This window comes from Myotis nattereri (assembly GCF_964212035.1).
Source record: "Myotis nattereri genome assembly, chromosome: X".
NCBI classification, from domain to species: Eukaryota; Metazoa; Chordata; class Mammalia; order Chiroptera; family Vespertilionidae; genus Myotis; species Myotis nattereri.
The window spans coordinates 56,010,421-56,022,999 of NC_138078.1; the positions used below are offsets into that span (position 1 = coordinate 56,010,421).

The 12,579-nt window shown below is 43.4% G+C and overlaps 1 protein-coding gene across 1 annotated transcript in view; it reads left to right on the forward strand.

Annotated features, from left to right (window-relative positions):
- PBDC1 (polysaccharide biosynthesis domain containing 1) overlaps positions 1 to 11,754 on the forward strand; it is a 418,787-nt gene extending 407,033 nt beyond the window's left edge. Inside the window, exons 7-8 of the mRNA XM_081080887.1 lie at positions 3,072 to 3,268; positions 10,702 to 11,754. Coding sequence (XP_080937013.1) covers positions 3,072 to 3,268; positions 10,702 to 10,714 — 210 coding nt within the window. The 3' untranslated portion in view covers positions 10,715 to 11,754. The remainder of the gene's footprint in view (positions 1 to 3,071; positions 3,269 to 10,701) is intronic.
- Positions 11,755 to 12,579: the final 825 nt, after the last annotated feature.

Here is a 12,579-nt window from a genome sequence, read left to right on the forward strand (position 1 = left end):
ACTAGTGAAGTGAGGTTTCACTCTAACTCTTTCACTGATGATTCACTTCATGTTACTTTTTCCCCATTCTCATACTGGCAAGGATGAAAGAAGCTGATGTTTAATTTAGGTTTGGATTGGGGGGGGGGGTGGGATGGATGGTGGTGGTTGCAGTCATGAGGAGCAGGGTGTTCTGTTAGTGCTGGCAGTGTATAAGAATGAATTTGATTTCCCTTTTACATGGTAGACTATTGAATATTGTAAAGCTATTGAAAGTATGGTCATCTCAAGACCTGAATATTTATGCCACAACTGGTCCAGTTTTTCCTTTAACAACTTGGTCTACAACAGCATTGCTGGATATTGGAGATACTAGTGAAGTGAGGTTTCACTCTAACTCTTTCACTGATGATTCACTTCATGTTACTTTTTCCCCATTCCAAAGTAATAAGGGAAGTTGGGTATGGGGTATATGGTTATTATCTTCACAATTTTTCTTTAAATCTGGAACTATTCTAAAATGAAACATCCATTAAAACAACACTCAAAATCCTAGAAATGGGTAGCAACTGAACATAGTGGAATGGACCTCTGAAATAATGGGGGAGTATGGGAACTGTCTTAGAGGAAACACAACCTTCTTGTGATTTGCTGGACTATAATGGAACTAGAGGAAATGAAGAGAGAGAGAGGGGGGACATTTAGGGAAAAATTTTAGGAATTAAGAGGAAGGTGTCTGTTCCATAACCAGAGTGTCTGAGATTTCTGCATCCTCTGCCACCCCCGCCCCTCCTTGATGGTGAAGCTGAGGCTTTGTGATGTCAAGCCACACCATGGCAACCACTGATTTTTGGCAACCAGAACTAAAGTGAGTGGCTCCTCATTAACCTGAAGAGTATATATGGAGGACAGGAACCTTTGAGTAGTGTCTGTTGCCTCAAGATAGCCAAACTTACTAAGTAGATATTATAGACTAGTGGAGACAAGGAATAACACTTCAAACAGAACGATGGATGAACTGCAAGTCCTCAAGTGAATTAGAAGTCAGTTTCGCAACTGGATGTAGAAGAAGTGGATAAAGTCAGAATACCTTATTCAAATGCTGCCCTTTCCCCAGTAATCTGCACCCAAGAATCTGGTCTTGTGCTTTTTGACCACAGGCAGATCCTCATTCAATCCATTGTCATTCAATTAAAAGCCCATTTCCAAATCATTTTCGAATTTCTTCCCCAAAACCAATGTCTTTCTGTGTTTAACTTTTTTCCAACCTTCATAACCAAGATAGTGGCAATGGTAAATTTGGACTTTAAGCTGAATGAAGACAAGAGGGAGAATTACAGAAAGAATCAGAAAATTGTATTTTACTACAGGAAGGGGAAAAACTCCAGTTAGCAAGCAAACGAATGCAGAAGAAGAAGTGCTGGACTGTTCATCTACCACAGGTGATACTCAGGTTCTCTGAGGGGAACACACTTAATAATGTGTATCCCTCTGTCAACAATGCTTCAGAAATGCCCATTAGGAGAAGATGAAACATTAATGGTCTCCATAAATAAATACCTGCAAGGGTATAAAGGGAATATGTTTGTATTTTTGTGAGTTTCAGATAATGGGGAGGGAGGTAAGGAGTGGGAAGTCATGTGAGAAGGGAGTAATGAAGAATTCTTTATTGGGGCACCATACAAGCCATTCCATACTGAGCCAGACACTTAGAATAAGGACCAGGAGAAGACTGAAGTGGGATTTTTTCGTCAACACTTTCTCATCCTGGCAAGGATGAAACAAAGCTGATGTTTAATTTAGGTTTGGAATGGGTGGGTGGGATGGATGGTGGTGGTCGCAGTCATGAGGAACAGGGTGTTGTGTTAGCGCTGGCAGTGTATAATAATGAATTTGATTTCCTTTTTACATGGTAGACTACTGAATATTGTTAAACTATTGAAAGGATGATCAGCACAAGATCTAAAGTTTTATGCCTCTACTGGTCCAGTTTTTCCTTTAACAACTTGGGCTAGAACAGCATTGCTGGATATTGGAGATACTAGAGAAATGAGGTTTCACTCTAACTGTTCACTGATGATTCACTTCATTTTACATTTCACCAATACCCAAGTAAGATATTAGTAATAAGGGAAATTGGGTATGGTGTACATGGTTATCTTCACAAATTTTCTACTAATCTGGAACTATTCTAAAATAAAAGATCTATTAAAACAACACTCAAAATAATTGGAAATGGTAGCAACTGAACATGGTGGAATGGACCACTGAAATGACGGTGGAGTTTGGGAAGTGGCTTAGAGGAAACACTACCTCTCTGCCATATGCTGGACTATAGTGGAACTAGAGGAAGAGAGAGAGAGAGAGAGAGAGAGAGAGAGAGAGAGAGAGAGAGAGATCAGAGATAAGTAGATAAGTTTGGGAAAAATTTTAGGAGGTAAGAGGAAGGTCTCTTTTCTATATCCTGAGCTTCTGAGATTTCTGTATCCTCTGCCACCCCTGCCCCTCCTGGATGATCAACCTGAGGCTTTGTGATGTCAAGCCCCACCATGGCAACCACTGATTTTGGGCAACCAGAGCTCAAGTGTGTGGTTCCTCATTAACCTAAAGAGTATATATAGAGGCCAGGACCCTTTAAGTGGAATCTGTTGCCTCCAGATAGGGAAACTTAATAAGATGATATTGTAGACTAGTAGAGATAAGGAATAAGTCTCCAAACTGTGGGAAACTATTTATTGCCTCCACTATCTGATAAGCATATACAGAGAACTCCCTGAAACCCGGAAGGCTGGGTGCCTTTGAAGCCCTAGCAAAGCTTGGAGCTAGGTCTCACCTCTTCTCTTTGTCCAGACAGTGGTAGCTGAAACTACTCCCCCATTTATTATTATCTAAATCCTTGCTGATGGCCTTGTCTGCTTGTTACTATGTGGTCACCTGTCTATGGTCTATGCTATGGGTGCATCCAAGATCAATAAAAGCTCGGTGAGGCCTCAGCACGGAGGAAGTCCTTCGGAAGTTGCTGCCTGGTCCCCCAATATTGTCAAATTATCTCGAGTCTTTTTCTCTCATTTGTTGTGCGGCTCCTCTTTCAGATACCGAACCATACTCCACAGGGGACGTGGAAGGAAACACTCAACATCTGGAGCCCGATGGGAAATCTGGAAGTGCAGGTCTCCCTGGAGCGCAAAAAGGAAGTTTTCACCGAAAAGGTGTGGAAAACTCACCGAAAAAACGTGAGGTTGATTCTACTGCATGCAATGCCCAGGATCAACTACAGAAGCCTGGGTCTGTAAGTACATTGGGATTCTTTTCTTAACCAGGCTAACAAATGCGGCAGGATTTGGCTTTAAAAAAGTAGATTCGGCTTTAAAACGGTATATTTGGCTTTTTAAAACTAAGAAACTTTATTATAGACTTTTGATTTGCATGTTTAAAGTGTTAAAATTTTAGAAGGTAATCTTTTATAGTTTTTGCATGTTATAATAGAACTTAAACTTTGTTGTTCTTGAAAAAGGTACTCTTAGATCAGGCTGAAAAAAGAGTGCCATGGTCATCTTAATGTGTTTTCTTATCCAAATTAAAATCTTAATTTGTATTTGGAATCTATCAGTAATAAGAAATGAAACCCCGCTGCTGAATCTCTCTCTGGTTTGGGAGATTCAAAGGTGGCAGGAGAACGCAGAGCTATAAGCTCTCCCGCAATGAGATTACTTAATGTTCTGTTTAAAAACTACCTGAGGATATGATGGGAAGTGCAAAATATAGCCAATGTCACCTTGGGTGCTAGCTATTACTTTGGAAAGAGAAAAAGGAAAAAAAAAACACAAAACTTTAAAATCTGTTTTTCTATTAAGCATAACTTTGGGAACAAATACTCCATCTGAGTCATTTCCTAAAGCAGGATGTGGTGGAAAGGAAAAGGGAGCACATGGAGATCAAATATGGACGCCTCCTCTAATTTAAAGTCTCCTTCTCATAATTGAAAAGTTTTACAAAAATTTAAAATGCGTCTGGGATTTCTGTTCACCTGTAAAGAGAAAACTTGGCTTGGAACTAATCCGCTCCTGTTCCTGTTAGGTTAGGTGGCTCAGGAGCCTGCGCAAGAAATAGAGTCCAGTGAATCAGAAAAGAAAGGAAAGGAAAAGGTTTATTCTGCATCCCCTGGAGACCCAGGTACCCCCAGGACAGAGCATGTGGATTCAAGCCAACAGGGAGGGGTCCCTTTTTTTATACTGCAGTTGGGTGAGTGGCGGGGACATGAGCTGAGGTATTCAGTTGAGGAAGTTTCAGCTGCAGGGGGTCATGGAGAAGCCAGTATCTGTGTCTGGCCAGTTGACCTGTGAAAATTCCAGGGGAAGTCCCTTTTCTCATTACATGTCTGCATGTATCTGATCCTGGGCTCTCTCTGACCTAACATCCCTGCCTTTTGGTGATGAGGGGGGGGGGCGACACTTTCTAGCTACTTCCAGCTTACAACAGGCAAGGAGGGGGCGGGATTTAAAGGCCAGGGTTAGGCAGAGGCAGATTGGGGGGCAGCCAAGCATAGGGATGGAGCAGGAGCTGATTCACAGTCACCCGTGACATCTCCATTATCCGGGAGTGGATGAACTTGAGGAGGCAGGGGGCTAGGAGAAAAAAAGACACAGATGAGAATCAGGGGCCCTATCATGGGTAGGACCCAGGTAGCTAAGGAGCTTTGGAACTATCAGGAAGGAGAGTTGTCCTGGAAGTGTCCTGCATGTAGTTCTTCACTCAGCTTAGTCAGGGTCTGTACATTTACGTTTTGCTCCACTACTCTGGACTCATTGATGCAGTAACAGCATTCTTCCTGAAGGAATATGCATGTTCCTCTTTTTTCTGCAGTCAGAAGGTCTGAGGCGATCTGGTTCCGTAGGGCTACTTGGGCTACTGATGTCACTTACTGCTGTAGGGAGGCTAAAATAGGCGGTAGTAGACTCCAGGGCTAACTGGAGCTTACCATTAAAGTACTGAGCAGTGACCAGACTATTTACAAGGGGCCCCCAGTGAGGCCTACTGAGGCAGCAATACTCACCCCTAAAATGACAGGGAGGAAGGCAGCCCGGAGGGTCCAAGGATGAGATGGAGGGAGCAACCATTGAGCTCCGACTCTCCATACAAGGTTAGTTGGGGAATTACTGTGACCACGAAGCAAGGCCCGGGGTCAGAGTAGTTCATGCAGTTCCTTAAGGTGCCGTTGCACCAAAAGAAGGTACCTGGGCTGGCCTTGGTGAGACTGGCTGCGGTGTGGTATGACAGTCTCTCCCCTGGCAACCCCATAGGTGTTGACATCTTGATTACATCTCTCTGGGTTCCGCTGATTGTAAGCAAAACAGACATAGGGTCAACCAGTATTGGACACTGACTGGATGTTGACAGCCATCTGGATCTTTGTCTGAATTCCGAACAGACGGCAGTCCTGAGATCCTACTTGCCGGGTGACATGTTTGCAGTCTGGTAGTAGGTTTCACTGACCTTGAACCTCCACACATAAGTGGGTGGAAGTGGGTGTATATTGCTCAGGGCCGGGAGGAGAAGGAAGGAGGAGGGGAGGGCAGTTAAAACAGAACTTAGTGGGGCCCAACACCTTACATTTATAGAAGTCATGCTGCTCCGGGGTCTCTTTAGTTTGGAGAGGCGGTGCCAGGACAGGTCGTCAAGCTGGGGTTGTCAAGCAGCTTGGCCGCAGTGGGGGCTGTGAGGATTACAGTGTGAAGTCCTGTCCACCTAGGCTCCAAGGCTTGTGGTTGTGGTTCTTAAGGAGGACCGAGTCACCAGGGTGAAGGGCTGGTCTTGGGAGTCTTGGTCGGTCGGCTCTGGCTTGGGCAGAAACCTGAGCAATTGCCTGGTTAAAGACAGATATGGGAGATAAGTACCCAGGGGAGGGGGATCGGAAAGAAGACAGTGGTTGAGCAAGAAGAGTCAAAAGGGCTCAAGAAAATGGGGCTTCTTGGTATAGTCGGAGTTTGGTCAGGGCCATGGGCAGGAGGTCCGGCCAGGAGCTGTGAATTTCTAGAGAGAGTTTAGTTAGAGGGTTCAATAGGTTGGAATTGAGTGGCTATGATGAGAGTTTGAGCCAATGACAGAAATCCAGCAGGATGTAGAGGAGGAGGGATTCATGTTCGAGAGTAGATGGAAAGTTGTGTTGATGAGAGTGGGCATAGGAGTAGGTCCAGGGTTCGTAAATAGAGAGTGACACTAGAGGATTTCCCATCCCAGACAGTAGAATTGATGACTCCCTCATCATCCCATGTCCGTTTCACCTGAAAATATGAAAAACCTGAGCAAAATTGTAGGGTCCCTTGTCAGGTAAGAGCCTGTGAGGAATGATGGGTCATCCGGTCCTGGATGGTGTCCCCGAAGAAGATGGTGGGAGGCACTCGGTGAGCCTGAGAGATGTAGGTATTGCAGTGAAAGCGGGAGAAAATGTTAGAATGCGCTGATATCCAAGGGAAAATGGAAGGAGCAGTGGAAGCCAGAGACCTGGATATGAGGCTGGAGAAAAGGCGGGGAGGGAGGGAGCAGGTTGCGCAGCCTATTCCCAGGCCTCTAGCCGCTTGGATTTTAAAGTTGCTGCATTTTTCCTTTGTGAAGGGTGGAGGGGGATGGGGTGAGGTCAGAGCAGTTTTCAGTTCAGAGGAAGGGACAGTTGTGGAGGAGAGAAGAAGAAAAGGCGTTCACAGCGAAGACTGAGTTAGGCAAAGACTGAGCTAGGCAAAGACTGAGCTAGGCTACTGAGGTCTGGGACAACAGGGCCCCATGACGGGATGCATGGCAGTGGAGGATCGGTGTCCCTGTAAAGGGAGGGGTCCAGGAGTGGAAGGATCAGGGAAGATGAACGGCTCAGAGTGATCTGCAGAGTGGCAACTAGGATTGTGAGGATGTCTCGTCCTAACAGGGGCATGGGGCATGCTATCATCAAGGAGGTAGGAAAGGGGTCCTGTGGCCAGACGGCAGGTGGATTTGCCGTCAATATACATGTCCGAGATCTTGGAAGGATAAAGGGGCCCTAAAAAGGATGGCAGGACAGAGAAGGCAGCCCTCATGTCAACGGGGAAGGTGACCTACTACCTTCATTGTGACCCGAGGCTCAGCGAGGGTGATTGGAGTCATCGAGGCTGGGCTTCTTCAATCTTCAGCCAGTTCCAACATGGCCAGCAGGTGGGTCTTGGCCTGGAAGGGTGTCCCCCCTACACTGAGGCATAGAAGGCCCACCACTTTTTCCATGGCAGTCACTTTTCCAATGACCATTTTGACCGCATGCAGGGCAGGGCTTGGTCGGAGCTTGGGGCCAGGGGCACTGCATTGCCCAGTGGCCTTCATTTCCGCATTTGAAGCATTCTCTGGTGGCATTCCTTTCAGTGCACCCCCACCGCTCAAAGCCCCATTATGGCCATGGCGGATGCAGTCAACCTCAGGGCCACAACTAAGGCATGACTGCAGGTCTACTTCCTGTTGAAGGCAGGCCTCCCATTCTGACTGTGCCTGCTCCTCCAGGGCATTAAGAACCTTCAAGACCATTTTTCATTGGACCTCGGACCTGGGTTTGAAGACTAATAAAGACCTTAAAGGTGGGGATAGAGATTGGGGGGCATAGATTCAGACTATGCCCTCAGTTCCTGGACTGGACTATGGCAGGGGTAGAATGGGCGCAGAAATGGAAGAGGCTGTTTTGGAACTGAGGTTCTTAGGATTTGGGCTCTAGGGGAGAAGGAAGCTTCTCTTTAAGAGGATCTGAAGAGAGCACAGCTGTAACCTCTCGCAAAGGGAACTGGCCGGCCACATTCCTGGCAGGGTACGGAGAGGCCATCTCTGATGTGGCCTCATTTTATGGATAGAGATGCCTGCGCGCAGGCGGCCACATGGGACCAGTACGGGGGCGGGGCGGGACTCACTGCTGATGCTGCCAAACTGGGAAAAGTTGCTGAGCTGAAGAGATGAGGTCCTTATGGGTCCAGAGCCACTAGGAGGGAGAGGCGGGCACCCCAAGCCGTGGAGGGATGGCCAAAGGGAGTGCTCGCGCCACCCAAGTATCAAGGCACCAAATGTTAGGTTAGGGCTCAGGAGACAGCGCGAGAAATAGAGTCCAGTCAATCAGAAAAGAAATGAACGGAAAAGGTTTATTCGGCATCCCCGGGAGACCCACGTACTCCCAGGACAGGGCACGTGGATTCACGCCAACACAGAGGGGGGTACTTTTTTTATACTGCAGTTGGGTGAGGGGCGGAGACATGAGCTGAGGTATTCAGTTGAGGAAGTTTCAGCTGCAGGGTGTCGTTGAGAAGCCAGTATCTGTATCTGGCATGTTGACCTGTGAGAAATTCCAGGGAAGTCCATTGTTTCATTACATGTCTGCATGTATCCGATCCTGGGCTCTCTCCGACCTAACAGTTGTGATTTTGGACATTTAGATAGAGTTTTGAGCTGGAATTTCTTTACAAATGAGCAGAATAAAACCCAAGACTGGTTATTTCCTAAAGAAAATGGCGAATTTGACCCATGGTAGAAATTCTAGCAACAAGATTGGTATTTTTCCATAATAATGTTAATGAAGCCTATTCCAAAGCTAACTTTAAGACCTCTACAAGGAAAATCAGTAAAATTGTCTCTGTTACAACAATTTGCTAAATTAATTGCCTTGAAATAATTGAATTTGAATCTCAAAAATTATTAAAATGTCTTATTATAAAATTCTAAGTAGCCCAGTAATAAAACAGCCCTTTGTTTATTGAAAAGGCTGGCCAAAACATTTCTAATGAGAAAAGGGGCTAGTTGCTTCCCACCTGTAGCAAATTCTTAAAGAATGTGGTCAATTTACATCTGATTGGTCAAGGGTAGGCCAAACCTGTTCTTCCAGGGAAAACAGGCCCCCCCTTTCTCCCCCAGGCCAATTTTGAACCTTCCCACCTTCAAGCAAGGGTCAGGAAACAATGTAGCTACAACCTTGTTTCTTGATCTTCCCTAGAGGAAAAAATTATGGACCTTTTAAAATCAAAGGCTGGGCCAGGCCTGCCTTGCCAGCCTCAAATGTGGTTTTCCAAAGCTGCTGGGAAATTTAAGACCTTGGAGTTTATACCTAGGTTTCTTGAAGTGACATAATACTGAATTAAATGAGATCTGAGTATTCCTTGTACAAAATCTAGAGGACAGTATTAAATCTGTTGGTTGATTCTGTCTTGCATTTTTAAAGTTTAGTCTTAATGTTACTGATTGAGAAATACTGAATATTTGACTTGAAAGTAAAGATTTTAAGATTTGGATTGAATTGGGAAAAATTGTATGATTATAATAGCTAAATGCTTAAAAACTATTTTATTTTTGAGAAAATAATTTTTGTTTTCTCTGAAAAAATTAGAATTCAAAATATGTTGCTTATTGATGTGATTAAAAACAGAGGATTAATTTTTTAGCTCTCAACTGAAATTTTTAATACAAAAACCAGTTTAAATTTGATTAATATTCTTTAAGATAATTATAAAGGGTATAAACAGCTAATGAGATTTTGGTTGTCTACAATATAATGTTGGTCATCTATCTTTTATGGGTTTTGGTTTGCTCTGTCAAAGAACAGTGTAGACAGCCGCCCGTTTGAGCTGTGTGACTTGTCAGCCGCCATGTTGGCCGCATGGCTCACTGCGTCCCTGGGTCCACCATCTTGAAACAACAAAGGCCCCGCCCTCTGATTTAACCAATCACAAAAGGAATGTCTGCTCACTGAGGCAGGATGGGATTTCAGGGGCGGAGTTTTAAGGCGGAGGTTTACTGTGGAAATGGGGATGGGGCAGAAAGTGTGCTTGCCTCTCAGATTTATTTAATACTATTTTTAAGAAAATATTTTTAATACTTAATAAATTAGCAATCATGGTCTTAATATAATTACAGTGGTATGATAGACCAATATTTTAAGCAGTTGGCTTCATGAGGGCCGACAATAGAGCTCATATTTCTTAAAAGGCTTGTAGATACATTTTTAAAAGATATCTTAAATTCTCAGTAGAACCACAGTTATGCGTATATCATAAACAAATTAAGAGTAATTGATTCCATGGTCAAGACTAGATCCTACTATGTTGAGAACTGTTGAAAAAGTGTTGAACATGTTTTAATTAGATATGTTTTTGGAAGTTTTTCCTGAATGCAATATTTCAAAATATAAAATGCTTGCTTTCATAAAGAATTTCTGCCAAATAAAGAAAGAATTGATTTATTAGTAGCAAAGTCTTTATTTAACCTAGCAATGTCTTTCATTTAAAAGCTCCTCACCGCTGCATTTTAAATTAGGTTGGAAGTGAAGCAGGGTTTGCATGTCGTGTGTCAAAATAAAACTTTACTAAATGTGGGAAACTGATATAGGGTTAAGCCTCCGACTGACCTGCTGGCAAAGTCATAAACAATTCCCAGCTTGGAGAGCACAGTCCTCTTAGCATAATTAGGCTTGACCTTATAACACTCCCTACATCTTATCTGGGAAGCTAAGGGGCTGAGGAAGTGCAAGAAGTATAACCATGGTCTAAACAAGTGAAACTCACAAGAACAGTGTAACTTTGGTAACCACTACCTTGTTTCCACTAAGTATAAAAAGCTTGGTGAGGCCTGAGCACAGGGAAGTCCTTCCTCTTGAGTTGGACTTGCCACCTGGTCCCCCAATATTCCAAATTATCTCTTGTCTTTTCTTTTTCATTTGTTGTGTGGCTCCTCTTCCAGACCCGAACCCTGAACCACACAGGACGTGGAGGGAAACACTTACGACATCTGGCGCCGGATGGGTAATCTGGTAGTGCAGGTCTCGCTGGAGCGAGAAAAGGAAGTTTACACCGAAAAGGTGAGGAAAACTCACCGAAAAAAGGTTAGGGGAAGTCCACCGCACGCAATGCCCAGGATCAACTACAGAAGCCCGGGTCTGTAAGTAACTGGGAACGTTTTCTTAACCAGGCTAACAAACGGGGAAGGATTTGGATTTAAGAAAGTAGATTCGGCTTTTAAAAAGGTATATTTGGCTTTTAAAAACTAAAAAAAAAACAACTGTATTATGTGCTTTGGATTTGCATGTTTAAAGTGTTAAAATTTTAGAAGGTAATCTCTTACGGTTTTTGCATGTTATTACAGAACATAACCTTTGCTTTTCTTGAAAAAGGTACATTAGATATTGAATGCTTGCAAAAAAGTTAGAACTTGAAAAAAGGTCAGCAGCAGGGAAAAACTTGCCTCCAAACTGTTTTTCCTTGTGAAACACAGTATTTCATTTGCTAGAGCCTTTGAGAGATGCCAAGGAGGATAAATCTCCTCCCCTTGCTCCCTCCGCTCCTAAGGAGGACCAGAAAGAAAAGAAAAAATGGGAGGAATGGCTTTCATGGCTCCCTCCACCTCCATGTCCTAATCCTGAAATGTTTACTGCTCCGTTAATAGAATCACCTGTGCTAAAAGGCCAAAGTATAAAGAAATTGGAATATTAAAAGGTACTTTTTAAAATCAGGCTGAAAGAAAAAAGAGTGCCATGGTCACCTCAATGTGGTTTCCTGTTCAAATTAAAATCTTAATTTGTATTAGGAATCTAAAATCTGTAATAAGAAATTAAATTCCGCTACCGAATCCACCTCTGGTGTGGAGATATTCAAAGGTGGCAGGAGAGGGCAGAGCTATAAGCTCTCCCGCAATGAGATTACTTAATGTATTGTTTAAAAATTACCGGAGAACATGTCGGGAAGTGCAAAGTTTGGCCAAGATAACCTTGGGTGCTAGCCATAACTTTGGAAAGCGAAAAAGGAAAAAATTTAAAATGTCTTTTTCTATTAAGCATGACTTTGGGAAAAATATGCCCTCTGAGTCATTTGCTGAAACTTCCCCCAAGTCAGGATGTGGGGAAAGCAATGAAGGGAGCACATGGCGATCCAATATGGATGCCGCCTCCCCAAGTATTCTAATTTAAACTCTTCTCGTGATTGAAAAGTTTTACAAAATTTAAAAATGCATCTGGGATTTCTGTGCACGTGTAAAGAGAAACTGGCTTGGAACTAAGGCGCGCATCGTCCGATTTGGGGCATTTAGATAGAGTTTTGAGCTGAAATCTCTTTCCAAATGTACAGAATGAAACCCAAGACTGATTATTTCCTAAGAAAAATGGCAAATTTTCCCCAAAGGAAAAAAGATGCTTGCTAGATTCTAGCAACAAGATTGGTATATTTCCATAATAAAGAACAGTTTTTAAATGCTAATGAAGGGTGTTAAAAAGTTAACTTCAAGGCCAAAAAGAAAATTCAGTAAAATTGTCTCTGTTACAAAAATTTGCTAAAGAGTATGCCTTAAAATAATAATTTGGATTTGAATCTCAAGAATTATTGAACTATATTAATTATAAAAATCTAAGTAGCCCAGGTAAAGGACGGTTAAGCTCTTTAATTAAGGCTGGCTTCCCAAGGCAATTTCTAATGGAGGAAGGGCTAGCCTCCCTTCCCCCAACAGAACAAGCAGGTAGACCAAAAATTTCCTGCCAGTGGCAACTCATAAAGACAGGCTTGCTTCCCAGTTTCCCATCCTTGGGAGCAATGGCAGCCTAGGGCTTTGGGAGTTTGCTAAATTGCTAAA